This window comes from Myotis yumanensis, unplaced genomic scaffold (assembly GCF_028538775.1).
Source record: "Myotis yumanensis isolate MYYU_CA2020_CCGP unplaced genomic scaffold, mMyoYum1.0.hap1 SCAF_14, whole genome shotgun sequence".
NCBI lineage: Eukaryota > Metazoa > Chordata > Mammalia > Chiroptera > Vespertilionidae > Myotis > Myotis yumanensis.
In genome coordinates, this window is record NW_027223765.1 from 44,801,186 (window position 1) to 44,820,510 (window position 19,325).

Here is a 19,325-nt window from a genome sequence, read left to right on the forward strand (position 1 = left end):
TCCCTCCTGTCTCACCAAACACTGAACACACGTGCCATGTGCTAATGGATGGCGTGGAGAAAGAGGGGGACCCCCCCCCCCAGTCAAAGATCATACCTGATGTGGGGGTGGGGTCGCCTTCCCTTGAAGCATATTGGCTTTAAGGGAGGAGTGCTGGGTACCCAGTCAGAGGCTGTTGGGGAAGTGCCGTGTTGAAGGGTGTGAATGGGCAGTTGCATGCAGATGTTCATCAGAGGAGAGAAGAGGGTTTGGGTGGAGCTTTGGGGGAGAAAAATTCTGAAGGGGTGAAGGGTGAGAAGAGGGAGAAAACAGACCTACCTGCATCCCAGGCGAGTGCTTCAAGGAGGAAGGGGTGGTCAGGTGATGCATGATAGGTCGGTGGATGTTGCAGGTGTCCCTCCCAGGGAACAGTTACCGTGCCACATGCTGTGACCTAAGCTCACAGTGAAAAACTTGGCTGTTATTAGGGGGGGGGGGGGGGGGGGGCGGTAGAGGTGTGGGGGAGGCAGTTGCCAGCTTGGAGCTTAACTGAGGAGTATTGGCCCCAGTTGGAACCACTCTTTCCCCCTTCAAGTGGCCAAGTAGAGAAACTTTGCAAGAAGTGAGCTTTCATAAAGGCCGTGTTCTCCTGAGCAGAGGCCACAGAGGAGGAAACAGAAGCTGAGATTTGGATGCATTTCCCAGAGGGCTGGCTGAGGACACACAAGCAGGCCCATCTGGCTTTGAAATCCAACCTGTGGGGCGCCAGGCTTTCAGGAGAACCGTTGTCTCATGAAAGATTTAAAATTGGCCGCGTGGGGCTGCTTCCTGTCCTGGGTCCTTGCTGCCTGGGTGGGGCCCGCTCTTACCCTGTGCTTTTGCTCACTCTCCCAGATAAGTACGCGGTTCGCTTCATCCCCCACGAGAACGGCATCCACACGATCGACGTCAAGTTCAATGGGAGCCACGTAGTTGGAAGTCCCTTCAAAGTGCGCGTCGGGGAGCCTGGACAAGCGGGGAACCCGGCCCTGGTGTCCGCCTACGGCGCCGGGCTTGAGGGGGGCACCACAGGTAACACACTGCCTCTCCCTCTCCTCTTCAGCTGAGCCGGCTCCAGGGACAGAGCCAGGTGGCAATCTCCAGGCCTGTGCGCCTGTCTCCAGGGACACTGGGATGAGGTGCACTCTGGAGGCCCTCGTGCTCATTACCGCGTGCTGTGCCTCAGCTGGCTTCCCCTGCCAAGTTCCCGGGCTGTGGGGCCGGAATGCTGATACAGAGGAACACGGCCCAGCACCATTCATTCCGAGGGTTTCCTTGCCTGAGCAGAATTCATGATGCATGTAACTGGCCTCCTGGGCGGTCCCTACCCATCAGTGCCTCTAGTGGTCCCCAGGCGCCCAGAAACGCACTGAATGGGCAGTAATGCCTGTCACGGTCTATCTCCTCTTTTGATTCTCTGGTCCTAATGGAGGAGGAGAAAAGTCTGAAACAGTTGAGGAATTCAGAAGCTTTGGGACTTGTTACGATTTATTTTTAACCTTTGCTGCAGATGAGACACTTTTGATTGTGAAAAATTTAGGCAGCGACAAGGTGTATAAAGTGAAACGTATTCCATCTCTTTGCGTCTCCTTCCTCCCTCCATCTGGTCCAGGAGGAAATGGCTCACAGCTCAGGGGAGGCCCTTGGGGTTGTCTGTCAGTCTTCATTCTTGGTCGTGTGATTACTTAACTGGCTGGTTCACCAGAAAGGTAGACACATACTGTGGCTTTGTTTTTATTTTACAGAAATAATCTTAATGCACATATTGTACCGCTTGCTTTTTGCCCTTGACGTCTTAAAGAACTCTCCATGTCAAAACATACACCCCCCCCTTGTAATGGCTGCAGTTGGTGTTCAGACGGTGACCCTATAGGTGGGCGTCGGGTGGTGTCCAGTGCGTGTCCTTACGCAGAGGCAGGGTGGGAGCGTGTCCAGCCGTGCTTCTCTGTAGGGAAAGTCCAGGCGTGGGCTCTCGGGGACACGGTTTGCATGTGGGTGTTGATTTGGGCCCCCAAGAAGGCCGCCCGGTCCCAGTTTCTGGAGTCCCTCGTGTGTGGGCTCTGCTCTTAGTGTCCCCCGATGGGGTGAGTGGGACAGAGCAGACCCGCCTCCCCATGGCCAGGGGATGAGTGGCCCCGTTACCTGGGGGGGTGAGAGTCCTAAGTGGCCCAGGTGCCCTGCTCAAGGGCAGGAGATAGCTGACCCGCTGATGTCCCACCTGGGACTCTGGCCAAACAGTGGCCTCAGCAGAACCACCGTGGGGGTGGCACAAATGCCTCTGGACTCCCCGGGCCCATCTGGCTCTACACTGAACGCTGGTCCAGCAGCGTGTCCTTTGTTAAAAGCATAGTATGGTTTCACCCTAAGCGCTGGCCATTGCACAGATGAGGAAAGCGAGACTCAGAGGGTTGAGTCACTCCCCAAAGCTTACTTAGCTGCAGAGGGCAGAACCAGGACTCCCCCCAGGCCCACGCCTCAGAGCCTGTGCCCTTTACCCCTGAGTTTTGCTGCCTCCCCAAACGTCTGGCTCACCCAGGGGCAGAGACTGCACCTGTGGCCCACTCAGCGGTGGTGGTGGGGTCACAAGCCAGGACCCCTGTCCTAGCCGCCGTGGAATGTTTCCCAGGCAGCAATGCACGCCTTTGGCCCCTGGCAAGCCACCCACCGTCGGAGCCCAGGTGGGGTCCTCCTGGTACTTGGAGCCACCGCAGGCCTTGGCCCGGGCCCCACAGCAGCCACTGAGGTCTCCTGCAGCCGCCAGCAGCCGCCTCTGCCCCCTGCTGGGTCGCACCTGCTGTGGCGGGGCCTCTGTGCTTCCTCTTGGCTGTTCCAGGGCCTTCTCAGGAGCTCTGGTTTCAGGCTGTGTTTTGCAAGCGCTGGATGCCGCTGAGAGGAGCTGGTCTAGGGAGACTCCCAGCCGGGCGGGAGAGGCACAGAGCACGCCTGTTTCAAACCCTGTGTAAATATTGCTCTTGTCAAGGGGAAGGCGTCTTGTTTTCCTAGCCCTCCTGCTCCCCAGCCTTTCCCCAAATACCCGTCCCGGGGTTACACAGCTGCAGTGTGCACGGAATGAAAAGGTGGCTGTGCTCGCTGCCCGAGGGCCTGGCGGCCTCACCTTCGGGACAAAGCAATTGTCCCTGTGTTTTTATGGGTGGGCTTGCTGGATCTTTTGGCTCGAACCTTAAATGGTCCGTTCCGCAGGTTTGGGAGCAGGGCACGTGGAGAATCGGGAAGGGACTCTGCTGCAGAGAGTGGAGAGGCTGGGAGGTGGACCAGGGCTGCCTGGTTGGGAGCGCAGTGTCCCGAGGAAAAGCTCCAGGAGCCCCAGTGGCCAGGAACAGGGAGCCCCTTCCCTCCTCGCCCGCCTTGAAGGTGCTTTGCACACACATGACAGTCACAGGAACTCGGCTGTGCGTGCGGGCTGCCTGGGATGTTCGGGGTGTCAGTGGTCAGCTGGAGGCGGTGGTGAGGGGGACTCCTGCGTGGGGATCCTTTCTCCTGTCTTCTCTCGGGCATGTGCGTCCGCTTCCCGTTGGACAGAACTCCTGTTTAAATCTCCACGGTGCCATTTTCTAGCCTTGTGACTCACTGAGCCTCCACTTCCTTCCCATAAAATGGGAATAACGAGGGCACCCACCAGGCAGGCTGTCCCAGGTACCTCTGGGCCTCTGATTCCTTATTTCCCTTTCCCACCGCATCTTCCCTCCCCTCGGGCCGCGCAGCCAGGAGGAACCGAGTTTTCTCAGGAATGGAGCCGCTTGTTGAAAAGGGTGGGGCTCCTTCCCGCAGCCAGGCCTTCTCCACGTGGAGTATCTCTCCATGTCGTCTTCCTCTGGCAGCTCCTTCCTAGGATGCTGTCCCGTGCTAGTCTCCACCCGCCCCCACAGCCGCTGCAGCAGCTGCTGCCTGAGGGGCTTCAAGGCTGTGCAGTTTAGATGCAGGGTTGAAGCGGGGGGGCAGGGTACTGGGTGGGGGAGTGCTGGGACCAGAGCCTCGAGAGCTTCCAGAAACAGCTGGGTTGTGTTGGGGAATTGCATGATAGCAGCTCCTTTGTTTTATTGATAACCAGAACAATCATTCTTTCTCTGGCCTGGGAGCTGTAATTAAACCAAAATAGTTCCCAGCTGGGACACGTCCAGGGCTCTAGAGAAAGCACAGCCCTGCATGGGGCTGCTATGCCAGGGACAGCCCATAGAGGGCACTGTGGCAGGTGCACAGCTGGTGTCTGGCCCCCAAGTGGCCCTCACAGACCACTCATCCCCTCTAGACTGGAAAGAGGCCTGGGGGTGGGGGGGCTTCTGCAGGGCCCTGGGCTCAGGTGGGAATGCTGCCGTCCATCGGTGGCACTCCTGCCCAGCTTGCCTTCTGTTGTACCCGTCTGGGCAGGAGGTCCTCATGGGTCGGGCAAGAGGTAGAGTGTCCTAGGGCTGCACTAGGGCATCCAAGGCAGCCACACTGTCCACCCAGTGGCCAAGAGCTGGGCCTGGGCTCCGAGCTGCGCGGACTGCTCAGATACCCCTCTCACCGTAGCTCTGACTGGCAGGGGCTGAGCCTCCGAGTCCTGTTAGCACCTGAACTGTGATGGGGCTCAGTTAGCCGCCGCTGCTGTGCTGGTCCTGTTCCTGTTGCCAGTATTATTCATGGCAAAGGAGGGGTGGCAGATCCTAGTGGCTGCTGCGGTCTCCAGGGTGGTGTCTGGGTCAGGGAGCCTGTAGAGGAAGGAGGAGGCGCTGACTCCTTGGCTTCCCTAAGTCCGCACAGAGGAGGCAGGAAAGGTCAGAGGGGCCCACGCCTCCCCTCGCCCCTGGAGGCAGAGCTGGACAGCATGTCAGGCTCACAGTGACCCTCAGACCTTTCGCCCATGGCCGCCGCTCGTGCCCAGAGGAGAGGACAGGGTGTCCAGGCAGGGTGTGCTGGTGGGCGAAATGTCAGCCACACTCCTGCCTGGAGTTACCAACCCTAGGGCCTGAGGTGCTCTGTGCCAGGAGTTCAAAGCTAGTAGTGGTGGGTTCCCATGCCACCACGGTGACCCTACTTTGAGGGATCCTGTGTGTGCCCCTGCCACTGCTTCAGTGACCCCGGGAGAGCTCCCCAAACCCTACCCCCGTCATCCCTCCAAACCATCCACCTGATATTGACTCCCACTTCCTTTCTCCCAGGTATCCAGTCTGAATTTTACATCAACACCACCAGAGCAGGGCCGGGGACGTTATCCGTCACCATCGAAGGCCCGTCCAAGGTTAAAATGGATTGCCAGGAGACCCCAGAAGGGTATAAAGTCATGTACACCCCCATGGCCCCTGGGAACTACCTGATCGGCGTCAAATACGGTGGGCCCAACCACATCGTGGGCAGTCCCTTCAAGGCCAAGGTGACAGGTAACCAGATACCTTTGAAATGATCCCCACCCCCACCCCCAAATCCTTTGTCAAAATATCAACAGAGCTGCTTGATCGCAGAAACTGGATGATTTTAAATTCGTTGAATCTACTTTGAATCCTGATTGTGAAGAGGTGGTAGGGCCCTGTGTGGCTCAGTGGGTTGGAGTGTTGTCGATTCCCAATCAGGGCACATACCCAGGTTGCAGATTCAATCCGCAGTTAGGCCACATGTCAGAGGCTACTGATTGATTTATCTCTCTCTCCCCCTTCCTCTCTCTAAAAATCAATCTAAAATAAAAGAAATGGTAGGAAAGTAGAGGGGGGTGCATGTTTGAAACTTGCAAAATAAGTAGTAGAACGGGAGGGCAGAAGTTTAAAAAGCGTGTTAGATGGATTCTGCCTCTAACTGAAAAAAGAAATGTTTACATATTTGAAATCTTATGTATTTGTTTAAATCAGGGTTTAAAAAAAAATCACCCCGATCATTTCCCTTCACTTTAAAAATAATTAAAAGTCTTTATTAAATTTATAAAAATGTGCTTCCTTCAGAACACTGGAAAAAATACCAAACAGTAAAATCACCTCCCAGCCTCCATCCAGGTAACCACCATCAGTGTTGTGGTAAAGCCCTCCCACATGCCTCTCTCTGCTCACTGCTATACGAATAGCATAGGATCACTGCAGAAAAACTAAAGATTCGGACAGGAGAATCATCAGCTCCCGTGCAGAGAGAATCATTTTTGATATTTTGTTATGTCCTTGCAGACTTCTCCACTGCTTATCCCTATAAGCTCTACAGTGTAGAGTGTACACTGCTACACTACAGTGTAAGTCTGCAGTGTAGAGCGTAGAGGGATAAGCAGTGTGGAGTCTACCCTGCTGATACGCAGGGTGCTTTATGTAAATGGAAACTGTGGCTTCTAAAGGGTGGCACGTGGTTCTGTGAGGGGGGGGGGGGCGGGGGTTCCAGGCTGGAGCCTAGTTAGTTGTGTGGGACAAGACCCGGGGGTGGGGAGGGGGTGAGGGGGTTAGAAGACATTGTGGGTGTGAGACGGGGAAGTGGTGGCTTTTGGATCCAGGTGTTAAGGTGTGGGGGCACTTTCCTCCTCTGGCTGAGGGACCCTCTTGATCTGGTCCTTCATGCCCTCCTCCCTCCCTTTCATGTCCTAGGCCAGCGTCTGGTCAGCCCCGGCTTGGCCAATGAGACCTCGTCCATCCTGGTGGAGTCGGTAACCAGGTCCTCGACAGAGACCTGCTACAGCGCCATCCCCAAGGCATCTTCAGACGCCAGCAAGGTGACCTCCAAGGGGGCAGGGCTCTCGAAGGCCTTCGTGGGCCAGAAGAGCTCCTTCCTGGTGGACTGCAGCAAAGCGGGTAGGCAGCCTGGCCCTGCTCCGGGGCGGTAGGGGGGTCAGCTGGGCACCGCCTCTGCTTTCGTCTTCCCTGCTCCAGTCTGCAGTGCCCACCCTCCCAAGTAACCGTGCTTATTACCTTATTCTTTTGCACTTAGTATTTTTAAAGGATTTTCCTCTTGAGTTTTTTCTGCCCCTAATTGCTTCAAACTTAATAGCAATTTGGACTTGGGTATTTGTTTGGGTGTCAATGGTGAGTTGGCTGGGTTCTGGCATCGAGCACATCTGGCTGGAAACCTGGCTGGTTCCACCACTCACTCATCCCTTCCTCCTCCCTCCCTCCCTCCCTCTCTTCCTTCCTTAAATGCCATGTGACCATGGGAAACTTACTAAATCTCTTTCTAAAAGTCAGTTTTCTCTTCTCTAAAATAGGAATAATAGTACCTTCCATAAAGTTCTTATGAGAATAACAGATCGGAACAATCTACACCTACAGGGACAGCCCTTATTATGTGCCAAGGGCTTCACAGAACACTCCTCCCCGTGAGGCTGGTGCTGGTGTTGCCCCTGTTTTCGGACGGGGAGGCTAAGACAGGCAGAGGTGAAGTTCTATGTCCAAGGTCACCTGGCTAGGAAGCAGCAGGGCAGGGATTTGAACCCACAGTGTTGGGCTCTGTGAGGCCTGCTCAGAACCCCACACTCCCACCTCTCAGTCCCCAGCTTCTTCATAGAAGCTCAGCAGGCGGTAACTGGTATCATTCCGCTGGCTCCCTTCTGGTCCTCTGCCTTCTGGGGTTCATCCTCACGGAATAACCACCTCCCTCTGCCTCTCAGGTTCCAACATGCTGCTGATCGGGGTCCACGGGCCCACCACCCCCTGCGAAGAGGTCTCCATGAAGCACGTGGGCAGCCAGCAGTACAACGTCACCTACGTCGTGAAGGAGAAGGGGGAGTATGTTCTGGCCGTGAAGTGGGGAGAGGAACACATCCCCGGCAGCCCCTTCCACATCACGGTGCCTTAAACGTCTGCTCGTCAGATCCCGGGAGGTGCTTCAGGTGGTTGCTTTTGTTGCTTGTTTATAACTCGATTTTTTTTTTTTTTACGAAGTCCTCCGGCCTATTTGTGGGTCTGAAACCCCATCCTGAAAACATTGCCATTCTAAAGTGCCTTCAGAACGAAATCCTAGACTTGACTCATTGGGGACGAGTTGGGGACACTGGGGAAATGCAAGCTCGAGCGGTGGGCTGAGCAAATCTGACCTCTTGTGGCGCAGATCGTTCCCTGCAGACAGACCAAGAACACAGGCAAGGCTGGTGTTAGACACGCAACCGGGGACCAGCTTATGGAACCAGACAGGGACGAGGGGCAGGGAAAAGAGGAGCCCTAGCTTAGGTTATTGTTTAGAAAAGTAGATGGCTTGAAACCAGCTTTCTCTCGTCCAGTGCCCACCCCATGTAAGAAAAGGCTACGAGGTGGACACGTTGCTTTGACCACTCGTCCCACCCCATGCTGCTCTGTGGCCTTTTTACCACGCGGTGGCCGACTGGCCTGGAGGGATTCCCGCCGCCTCTCCCTCATCTGCTGATCGTTTCCCTGCAAAGTCCGGACGTGTGACCATCTTGGCAGCCATGTTTTTGTTCTTGCTTTTAAAGTCTGAGGAACGTCTGCAGTGACAAGCAGCCCCCCACTTGCCAAAGACCCCTTTTTGTAACCAACACTAGCCCTTGTGCTTAACACACACTCCAGCCACTTGCCAGTCTGATGAGCTTCACCAACGCGTTCCCGGTGGCCCTGAGGGGTCCGAGTGTCAGCGGAAGTCACCACGGACACAACCCAGCCCAGTCTGTCTCGGGGGCCACTTTTTCTGGAAAATAGTTATAGATAGGAAAGAAGGAAACTCCCGCCGGCCTTTGGTCTGAGTCAGGGACCCGTCGAGCGGGGTGGACAGCAGCTCATCGCTGGTCCTTCACTGTTTGGCAGAAATAGCAAAAGGTGTGTATTTGGCCCTGACCCCGTGTCATCCAGATGGTGTTCGGAAAGCAACATGCAGGTGCAAGATTCCACAAACGGGGTGTAAGGCCTTGTGCACGCCTTCCTGCACCCCTGCTTTGGACTAAAGTTAAAGCGTCAGGGACTGGCTGGCTGCAGGGCCTGCTGTGGAGTGTGGTCGGGCAGGCAGACCCCCCTGGTCGCTGCTCAGTCCTCAGGAAGTGGCACTGTGGCTGAAGTGCCTCCGTGGGTGGGGCGGGGCCCGGGTGGGGGACCTGCACCGAGGGATCGCAGCTGGGGGGCCAGTGTTGGCAAACGCCCAACGTTCGAAACTGGAGCGGCCTGAAGCCTCATGTGAAAGGACCACAGGCCTCGTAAACTGGGACAAGGAAGCGAAACTGGAATCAAATGCCGACTGTAAATTGTACCTTATAACTTATTAAATAAAATGTTTGCTCCTTAGAGCTCAGTCTGGTAAATGGTTGGAGTCTGACCTGCTCTTCCAATCCCTGGCCAATAGCACACAGATGAGCTGCTTGTTTCGGCCAGGAGCCTGGCCTCCTTTGCAGGGGGAGGCCTAGCTTCTCCCTGAGCCTCGGTGGGAATTTATCCAGACAGGGCCCGCCCGAGAGTGCGGGGCGCTGGAAGGGGGTGTGCGGGCCCTGACCCCCCCCCACAGGTTCCTGGGGAGGTTTGCTGGGACTTGCCTTGAGTAAGAATCCCACATAGGAAACCCACCTACGTGAAGGCTGTGGATTTAAAAAGAGCAAAAAAAAAGGCTCTCCTACGTACATGAGAAGCCCCATTGTCGGGAATTTATTCAAACAAAAAGCAACGTCACCTGTCATCCCACTGCCCGTGGACAGCAGGGCTCGGTCTGGTGCTACAGCCGGCCCTCTCTTCCCTCTCCCTCTGCTGCTCCTTCCTGCTGCGGATGTCGCCACCTCCATGCCTCCTCCTCCTCCCCTTACGGCAGTTTTGTGACACCATTTTACAGCGACAGCACTAGCTCAGGGGCTGTAGTGTGATGTTGGCACTCTCCAGGTTCACTTGAGGCAGACCCTGGGTCCCTACCAGTTTGTCCTCCAGAGCGGGGCTGCCTCCCTGGTGACACCGGCGGGAGCAGTGGCCATGGTGATGGGAAGTCCCAGCTGCCCCCACCCCATCCCTCACCTCCATTGGAGTTGAGGGGTGGAAGGAAAGGTGGGCAGAAAAGACTCTGGATCCTTCCCTGTGTCTCTTCCTGACGCCCCTTTGTTGATGAGGGTGGCGATTTGTTGCCCTCTGACAGGTGGGAGGGGAGGAGGATCTGTTCTGCCCCTTCTGGAGGGAGCAGCCTAGTCTGTGGGCCCGGACTCCCGACAAAGTCTGTGGCCTTTGAAGGGTGCAGGCTTTGCCCAGGGGGTGTGGACAGGCCACAGTAGGCTGGGCTTGTCCCCAGAGGAGCACAAGGCAGAGCCACTGGTCTCTACCTTCTTGGAGCCAGGCGGGTTCAGGAGGCAGCATTATCAGGTGGCAGAGTGGACTTTGGCATCAGGCACCTTAGGCTGGAACAGTGGCTTAGCCACCCACCGTGTGGCTCCGGGAGGCTGCTTCACTAAGAGTGCGCCCCCCTCGGCGGTTGGGGGGTCACATGAAATCCCACGGGGAGCGGTGAGTCTCAGCCACCGCTGTCTGCTGCCGTGACTGCCTCCTACACGGCGGGGCCTGGCGGTCCCCTGCCGGTTACTTCAAAGACATCCCGGTGGAACCTGTGCACTGTGGTCAGCAGCTAGAGCCACGGGGCAGCTCTTATCTGCACCTGGACTGGCTGCTATGGGAACCGGCTATTGTTTGTACAAACACCTTGAAAACTGCAGCTTAACCCTGGACAGGCCCGTGCCAGACCCTTTCTCACTCACTGGTCCACTTGGCTCTGTCCTGCCAGGACCATCACTCTTTAGTGGCAAAGGAGGTTAGGCAGACGCCAGGTGAGCCCTGCCCTGTCGAGCCCAGATGCCTGCCTCCTCCTCATCCAGTTTCCTCTGAAACCCAGGGCCGCACTCATCAGCAAGGCTGCCAAGAAGAGGAAACATTTAATTAACATGTCTCTTTCCGATGCGCTTGTAAACACTCGGGCCCTGGACCACATGTCTAGTCTTAAGACTTCAAAGGGGCCTTGAAAGCCACATTTTGATGAGTTTGGTGTAAAATGAATCCGGCGCATAGGGATTTAATTTCCCTTGAAAACGGCACAGCCTGAAAAATTAGCAAAATAATGGTTAATGGCAAAAATGAGTGCTCGATTCTTGTCAACCCCCCAAGTGTGTATTTTGAAATGGGGAACAAGATCGTTAATTTCAGTGCCCCTTGACCTTCGTGCGGCCGGATGGAAGCAGGGGGTTCTGGGAAAAAAGTGGAGTCGGTCCAGGTCTCCCTTAAGGTGCGTAGGAGGGGCTTTGGAATCAGGGGAGTCCACTCATGAAAACTCTCCCAGAACACATCTTGTTTAGCTCGTTTGTTTTCTCCTCACAATAGCAAATCACAACTCTCAGAGGGAGTAAAAATGTCACATCGCTCAAGGCAAGCTTGAGTTTGATTTTTCCCCTCTGGCTTTGTCCCAAGGATGCTGCCCAAACACTTGGTGGGAGGAATCATTTTAAACAAAAGGATCCTTTTGCTTCGTGATAAGGCTTTTGTCTGGGCCCCCGAGCACACAGGGAACCAGCGTATGTGCAAGGAATTTAGGGTGGCCCACCCCACACCCCTCTTTCTCAAGAGTCCCAGCAAGCAGGCCGGGGATGGGGAATTTACAAGCCTGACTCATGTGGCTCACGTCCAAGGGTGTTTTGCATTCTGGACTTGCTTATCTCCCCAGACAAAGCTGAGATGAAAGAACTCGTGAGCCTTTTATTGCCCATATGACACCCTCTGCCATGACCACCGCCTTCCCAAGGCACCAGACGCTTCTCCCTGTTGGCGTGGACATTCCATTCTTAGGGCAGAACTGGCAGGTGATCTCAGAGAAGGAAACCCTGGCAGAGGTGCCAAGCCCCGGAAATGCCAGCTTCGGGCCCAGCTACAAGCAACCAGTGCAAGTAGCAGCAGAAAAACCTGGTGCACGAGCTATGGGGGGAAAAAAGAGGAACAACTGTAATCTGAACAATAAAGATCAAATTTTTAAAAAAAAAGAAAAACCTGGTGCACGAGAAACGCTCAGAAAGCGCAGGGTCGAACGCTGCAGGTTCACATCTGGATCCCAGTCCCAGCTCTGCCGCCAGCTCTGTGCCTCGGTGCCCTCATCCATCAAATGGAAAAATAATGGGAAACTTACAGTCTAAGGTTAACCTCTAGAAAGATCCTACCACACAACCACACCCCCACTGGCTGGGCAGACCACTCCCCACCCAGAGCTGCTGGGAAAGGGGCTGCCTGAGTATTGGGGAGACTCAGCTCCCCAAGACAGTGGAAAGGATACCCAACGAGGGGTGGGGGCTTGTAGGGCAGCCATTTAGCTGGTGGTTACAAGCACGGGCCCTGCCACGGCCTGCAGCAGATCACTGACCCGCACAGGAGAACAGTGCCTGGTTCTCTCTCCAATAAACTGGGCAGTGGGACCTACTGCGCAGAGTGTTTGAGGATGAAGACAAATGCATGTGAAGAGCACAGTGTCCATCCTGTGCATGGTCAGTTCACAAAATCACAACTATGCATGGAAGGGGCCCAGAGGAGTCTCCCCACCCAGAGCTTAAGCCCAGGAGGGGCTGAGGGACAGTGAGCACTGCGTCCTGGAGAGCCAGTAACAGCTCCAGGCTTGGGTTAGGGTGGAGTCTTATCAGTGGGCGTGGCGGGCCAGTGACAGAACCGCAGCGAGGCGGGCTGTTGGGGGCGTGGCCAGAAAGGTGCAAGGGGGGTGGGGTGCGCCCAGCTCCCACCCCAGCCTCCCCCGGTTTCCCAGCTTCAGCGTCCCCTTTCCTCAGCACAGGCGGAGGCCAGAGACTAGCCTGGGGCTGACCCCACACCTGCCCAGGGGTTGTTGATGGGTTTTACATGGGTTACTAAAGAAAATTACCTTCGCGAATGACATTAACGCTAGGCACTTAGGATTATCTTCATTTTACAAGGGAGTTCGCCGGAGCTCAGAGAGTTTAAGAGGGTTGCCTGACATCACACAGGCAGTAACAACCAAGGCTGTGCTAAAACCCCGGGGGCCTAGATGTAGGAAGCGGCATGGGGCCCAGCGCTGCACGCAGGGGTCTGCACGGGGTGGGGCCCAGAATCCGAAGGCGGCTCTCCCTGCGGGCCGCCGGCTGCCCTCGGGCCCGTTGGAAGGCAGCACTTTGGGGGCGCTTCTCTGCTCCCTCCCACTCCCTCCCCTCCTGGGGAGCCTGACCATCTTGCAGGGGAGCCGGTGGTCCCCCGCCTGCTCTGTCTGCTTGTCCAAGTGGGTGGGAGGTCGGCTGCCCTGCGGTCGTTGCCATGGTGACCGCCAGGGGTCGCCTTGGACACGCAAACTGCGGCACCCAGCGCAGCCCCTGGGGCGGAAGGCGCAAGGTCACCAAAGTCCAGAGGAGGGGACACCCACTGCTGCCCTCTGCGCTCTCGGCACCTGGACTTACCAGCCTGGGGGCGGGGGCGGCCTGGGTCAGGGGAGGCTTTCTGGAGTTCAGGGGTCGACCCCGCCCCTGGGTCCTGCCACCCTCAGCCCCGCAACTACCGACTTTCTCCCTCCCTCCTTCCCCACCACCAGCTGCCGCAGAGCTAAGGTGAAGCGCCCTGCCCACCGTGCGCCTTTTGCTAAGCACCTGCCTGTGCCAGGCAGCACCCAGAGGTACAGACCCGGCGTGGAGGCAGGCGGGGCACAGAGGCGCAAGCTCCCCGAAGCCGAGACGTTTTGTGGTTTTGTTGGCTCGCAGCTCCTGGCACACAGGAGGCCCTCCGTCTGGAAGGAATGGTGCTCACCGCCAGGTTTTTAAAGCCTGGATTAAAGCGGTGTTTGCACAATTCATCAGTGACCACCGTGATGGAGGCTTGCAGACCCAGGTTGTCCCGTTTAACCAGCTGGCGCTCAATTTCCCAAACTTCCTCAGAGCCCTCCTTCTACAGGTGGGAACACTGAGGCCCAAGGACAGTCCGGGCAGCTGTGTCCTTTCTCGCCTTTCAGAAGGGGGTCCCCTCTGTACGTCTTCTCCCACGCTGCCTGGCTCCCTCGTGTCCATAGTTCAGGTCTCAAAGGACACTTCCTCTGGGAAGCCTTCCCTGACCAGCCTCCCTTTCCTGCCTCCCCTTCTACCCACCCAGTGCTGCATCTCTCTCCCCTTCTGCACTGTGAAAGCCTGAGGACAGGTGCCGGAGACTATTTATTGTCTTCACTAGCTGAGCATAGAGGAGACCCCCAAAAGTTAGTAACCTTTGAAGCCCTAGCAAAGGTCAGGGCTGTGCACCACCCAGTTAATCTAGATACCACCCAGTTAATTTAGGTAATGGTAGCTGAAGCATCATCCCCACCTTAGTTCACTTAATTCCTTAGGTACTCATGTAAATCCTTGTTGATTATTCTGCCTATTTCTGGAAATTGTCTGCTGATGAGCTAATCTGTGTGTCATTGAAATCTCCTTACCTAAGGGCTACCCCAGGTCAATAAAAGATTGGAGCGGCCTGAGCATCAGTGGAAGTCCTTCTGGACTTGCCCGCCTGGTCCCCCAACATTTCCAAATTGTCTCTTGTCTCTTTTCTCTCTCATTTGTGTGCGGCTCCTCTTTTCAGATCAAGAACCCTAATCCACGCAGGACGTGGAAGGAAACACACACGACAGACAGGCAGCGTGGGGACTCTGTCCCTCCTCATCTACCTTTAGTGCCTGGCTCTGTGCCTGCCGCAGGCTCAAAAGCAAATGAATGTTTGTGGAATGAATAGGTGAGAGCTCAACCTGCAGAGTGAAAAGGTGTGTGGTACTCACCTCCTCCTCACTGGCTCTCACCCTGGAGGGCCCTGGTCAGGGGCAGAGGGTGCTGCGGAGTCCTGGTGGGTCCTCCTCGGCCCCGTCCTGCCTGTGCCCCTCCCATGGTGCTTGCCACACTCCATGGTAGAGTCCGTGTTTGTAATACATGACATGGGTTTTCCCAGAGTGAGCGTTTACTGTTGCTGAGCTCAGTTTCCTCATCTGGAAAAGCGAGGTAAGAAGCCTGGTCGTGAGTCGCTGTGAGGATTAAGTGAAATCCCTCAGGAAAACCCCAGCTCAGGGCCTGGGGCAGAGGTACCACCACATACCAACCACATGCCCTGGAGCAGGCCCAGCCTTGCCCTAAGCCTCCATTTCCCCATCTGAAAAGGAGGCTTTGAAAGCCCCGTAATTGAGGGGTGATTTAAAGCGTATGGAGCACGGCTGGTGCCAGGCAGGTACTTGCTGGACAACCGCCACTGACACTCATGGAGGGCTGCTCTATGTCAGGCACAGCCCAAGTTGTGATGCACTGGCCTAATGCCATTCCCTCCATGCTGAGGGTCCTTTCCATGATCCTCTGGATGTGCCAATGAGGCCGTGTAGCTCTGGAGTGGCAGAACTGTGTCTAGGAGTTGGCACCCAGAGTTGCCATGGCAACCCCCCATCCCCAGCCATGTGTCCAGAGCTTCCTGAGGGAGGACACTAGGCCTCTCTCTGGACCCCTTGGGATGCCTGGTGGATAGTAGGTGTACACTGAGGTTTGCTAAATGGAACAGAGGCAATGGCACCCCATGCATCACCCCAAGACCCCTGAGCCCTGAATCCCTCTGGGGCAAGCACCCTGGGTGGGTTGTGGTGGCTTTGCTCCCTTTTCCAGCCTGGTCTCTCCTGCAGCCTACGAATGGCCCCAGTCCCCGCTGTGCTCAGCCCCTCCTCTCCAGCAGGACCTTAGCAACCCAGCCCTCATTGGCTACACGTATCCTTGGAGACAAGACACCAAGAGTGCAAACACAGGCCAGAGAACTGTGGGCAGAGTGTTTCCAACCTCCCTGCCATGAGGGATCTGTTCACCTTCCAGAACCAAGCCTGCTGGGAGGAGCGCCTCAGGAAGGAGGCTGCCGCCCGAGCCGCCTGGAAGGTCAACCATGGCCACAAGTACCCCAAGGAGAGGTCCCTGCCCAGGAAGCGGCTCCAGCAGGCCCTCCTCCACTCAGCCCCGGGAGTGGGGTCCTTGCCTGCCACCAGCTCCCCTGACAGAAGGACCGGATTGCCAGAGACCCAGGGGGTCAGGGCCCAGCCGCCCGGGACAGTGGGAGTCCAGGAGGCCCAAAGAGCAACTCGGGAGCCCGCAGGCCAGACCAAACGAGGGAGCTTGGAAATGAGGCGGGTGCCCTCGAGCACCCGGCAGCTGCTCTTCCAAGGCCTCTCCCACGACGGCCAGGGCCGGGCCCTGTACCTCCGGGAGCGGAACCGAAAGAAGCCAGCGGAGAAGTTTCGGTATCCAGTCTTATCCTCCTGGGAGTACGGCTGGCACGTGGGTAAGGGCCACCGCCTCTTGCCATCCCAGGCCTTTGCAGGCAGCCTGGCCTCCTCCCCAGCCTCCTGCTTCATCGCCCCTCCCTCACCAGCACGCCCTCCTGGCTCACTCCCTCTGAGCAGGCAGGCACCTCCACGCTTCCAGGCCTTGGCACATCTGGTGTGTCTGCCTGGAATGTTCCTCCTGCCCCTCCCTCTGCTGGCTAACTTTCCTATGTCACCACCTCTGGGAAGCCTTCGGAGAGTCCCCCAGGCAGCTTTTTGAGTCTGCAAACGCCCTGGGCCCACTGTGTCACCATTCCTTGAATATGCATCTGGTCTGGTGAGCCCTCTGGGTTCCAGAACATCATAGGTAACTTTATTAATGTCCTCCCAGCTCCCAGCTTGGGGCTGGTACTCGGTGACATTGGAATGAATGTCAAATGAATGAATATAGCCTAGGGAAGGAGGGCTCCGTTTGGAATCAGGGAGTGTGAGTTCAAGTCCTGGCTATACCACGTCCATTAGTGGGGGTGGTAGCTCAGCCTTGGGCAGGACCCTGGAGGTGCTCACATGGAGCCCTGGGCCAGGTGGGGTGCCACTAGACTGGGGGAGCAATGTGCTGAGGGGTAAGTGAGTGTGGGGTAGGGATGGGGATAAAATAGGCAACAATTGGAATGGCCGGCGTGCCATCCATCAGGGCACTTCCTGGCACTTGAGCCAAAGCAGGGCCTCCAGGTTGCCATGCTGTGCCAGGCGTGCCCGTTAGTTATTGGTCCTCGGGAGGAGTGGGTCCTCCGGGAGAGTCGGCGGTGGCTGCTAACTGCACAGGGGACTCACTACTCCAACCACCGGAGCAGTGGCAGCCGGGGGTGCCTGCCGGCCTGAGGCCCTTCCCTTCAGGTTGGGCGAGGGCTGGCCGGAGGCGTGGTGCCCCCTGCTCAGCGGGGCCTTTTCTATGTCCCAGGGGATGCGGTGAAGAACACCAGACTTTCAATATATGCTAAGTGCCAGCCCATCACAGAAACCTTTCATAGCAAATGCGGCGTCTTCCATTTTCCTCGGCGAACAGACCAGCTAATGTGAACTCCGCGGGATTCAGAAGTGGCTTCTTCCTTTGCCCTCGTCCAGCTGGACCCAGCGGAGGGAAGATGCTGTGCCACCCGCCCTCCCTGTGCTGGCAGCCCGTCCCTGCTGGGCACCCTGGGACTCAGGGTGGCCCACCTGCTGCCTCCGTCTGCCCTCGGTGACCGCAGCTCCTCACAGAGCTCCCACCACCATCCCCAGCCTGTGCCACCACCAGGGTCAAACCCAAAACCCAAGTAAGTGCCCTGACCAAAACAAACCCCTGTGTACAGGCCGACGCTCCAACCAACTGAGCCACACCGGCCAGGGCGATGGTTTCAGCTTTGTGGACCATCAGGTCTGCCACAAAACCACTCAGCTCTGCTGTTGTAGTGTAAAAGCAGTGTGGACAGAACATAAACAAGTGAGCATGGATGTGTTCTAATAACACTTTATTTAAAAAAACTGGTGGTGGCCCTAACCGGTTTGGCTCAGTGGATAGAGCGTCGGCCTGCGGACTGAAAGGTCCCAGGTTCGATTCTGGTCAAGGGCATGTCCCTTGGTTGCGGGCACATCCCCAGTAGGGGGTGTGCAGGAGGCAGCTGATCGATGTTTCTCTCTCATCGACGTTTCTAACTCTCTATCCCTCTCCCTTCCTCTCTGAAAAAAATCAATAAAATATATTTTTAAAAAAACAACAACTGGTGGTGGACTAGATTTGACCATAGTAGTAGTTGGCTGAACCCTAGGTTAAATGAAATATATTATTAAAATTAATTTTACTTGTTTTTTTGTTTCTTTATTTTAATGTGACTACTAGAAAATTACAAATTGGCTCACATGGCATCCCTATTGGATCTAAGAACTTTGCAAATTGAGGGATATTTTATTCCCCAGGGAGAAGCCTGTGTGTGTGTGTGTGTGTGTGTGCGTGCGCGTGTGTGTGTGACTGTGTGTGTGTGCGTGACTGTGTGTGTGTGAGTGTGTGAGTGTGTGTGTGCGCGCGTGTGTGTGTCTGTGTGTGTGAGTGTGTGTGTGAGTGTGTGTGAGTGTGTGTGTGTGTGAGTGTGTGTGTGAGTGTGTGAGTGTGGGTGTGTGTGACTGTGTGTGTGTGAGTGTGTGTGTGTGTGTGTGTGAGTGTGTGTGTGTGTGAGTGAGTGTGTGTGAGTGTGTGTGTGTGAGTGTGTGTGAGTGTGTGTGTGTGTGAGTGTGTGTGTGTGTGTGTGAGTGTGTATGTGTGTGTGTGTGAGTGTATGTGAGTGTGTGTGTGTAGGGGTGATGTGTGAACTCCGATAATAATCTAACCAGAGCCTGTGGAGGTGGCTCCATTGCTTGGTTATCCACTGCTGAGAGGGAAGCCCAAGGGCAGACTGGCTGGCAGCTGCTTTCAGCGGGTGTTTGAACCTGCACCCTTTCTAGGTTCCTCCTTTCACTAAAGGGAAGTTACCCAAAATACCACCAGGTGGTGCTGTCCGTCTGCCGGGTATGGTGGTTGGACCGGGGAACCGCATTCTCCACTGGGCTCTGCCTTCTCTGCTGTGTAGCCTTGGCCTTCCCGTCCTGAGCTGTCACATGGGGTGATACCAGACTAGTGAAAATGTGCACTTTGCAGGCAGACTGACCTGATTTGACTTCTGACTCCACTAGGCACATTATGATTTTTGTGGGTCTTAGGCACCTGTGACTTCATGAGTCCCTTCTTACATTAAAAAAAGTAATAAGAGTTATATTTTACATGGGGCCAGTGCGGCTTAGTGGTTGGGTATTGGTCCATGAACCAAGAGGTCCCGGTCCCGGTCGGGGCGGGTGCCTGGGTTGCGGGCTTGATCCCCATTGGGGAAGGTGCAGGAGTCAGCCGATGGATGTTTCTATCTCTCTCTCCCTCTACCTTCCTCTCTCTCTAAAACCAATCAAAACAATATTAAAAATGAATTATATGTCACAACTACATTGATTTAAATAAAAATATATTAATACTATACATTAAAATTTTTCTTCAACCTACAATTTTATTTTTTCCTTCTTATTCTCAAAGAAATTAAAACACTTCCATAGCCCTAAAAGTCTCATGGGCCCTAGAC

The 19,325-nt window shown here is 55.7% G+C and overlaps 2 protein-coding genes across 10 annotated transcripts in view; both read left to right on the top strand.

The window, feature by feature from the left end:
- The window catches only part of FLNB (filamin B), a 134,336-nt gene extending 125,131 nt beyond the window's left edge, over positions 1-9,205 (top strand). For 4 of the 8 annotated variants that reach the window (XM_070390860.1, XM_070390861.1, XM_070390863.1 and 1 more), the window contains 5 exons: positions 874-1,050; positions 5,178-5,396; positions 5,949-5,999; positions 6,570-6,773; positions 7,586-9,205. In XM_070390860.1, the coding sequence (XP_070246961.1) occupies positions 874-1,050; positions 5,178-5,396; positions 5,949-5,999; positions 6,570-6,773; positions 7,586-7,773 (839 nt within the window). In that variant the 3' untranslated portion in view covers positions 7,774-9,205. The remainder of the gene's footprint in view (positions 1-873; positions 1,051-5,177; positions 5,397-5,948; positions 6,000-6,569; positions 6,774-7,585) is intronic. The other 4 variants (XM_070390862.1, XM_070390865.1, XM_070390866.1 and 1 more) reach the window with 1 other exon arrangement.
- A 6,483-nt stretch (positions 9,206-15,688) lies between these two features.
- LOC138992721 (protein SPMIP1) lies at positions 15,689-17,945 on the top strand. 2 transcript variants are annotated; one of them, XM_070391613.1, is made up of 2 exons: positions 15,689-16,202; positions 17,147-17,945. In XM_070391613.1, the coding sequence occupies exons 1-2, from the start codon at positions 15,719-15,721 to the stop codon at positions 17,263-17,265; spliced, it is 603 nt and encodes a 200-aa protein (XP_070247714.1). In that variant the 5' UTR covers positions 15,689-15,718; the 3' UTR covers positions 17,266-17,945. The 2 variants fall into 2 exon arrangements, with proteins under 2 accessions (XP_070247714.1, XP_070247715.1); XM_070391614.1 differs by having other exon boundaries at positions 17,252-17,945.
- Positions 17,946-19,325: the final 1,380 nt, after the last annotated feature.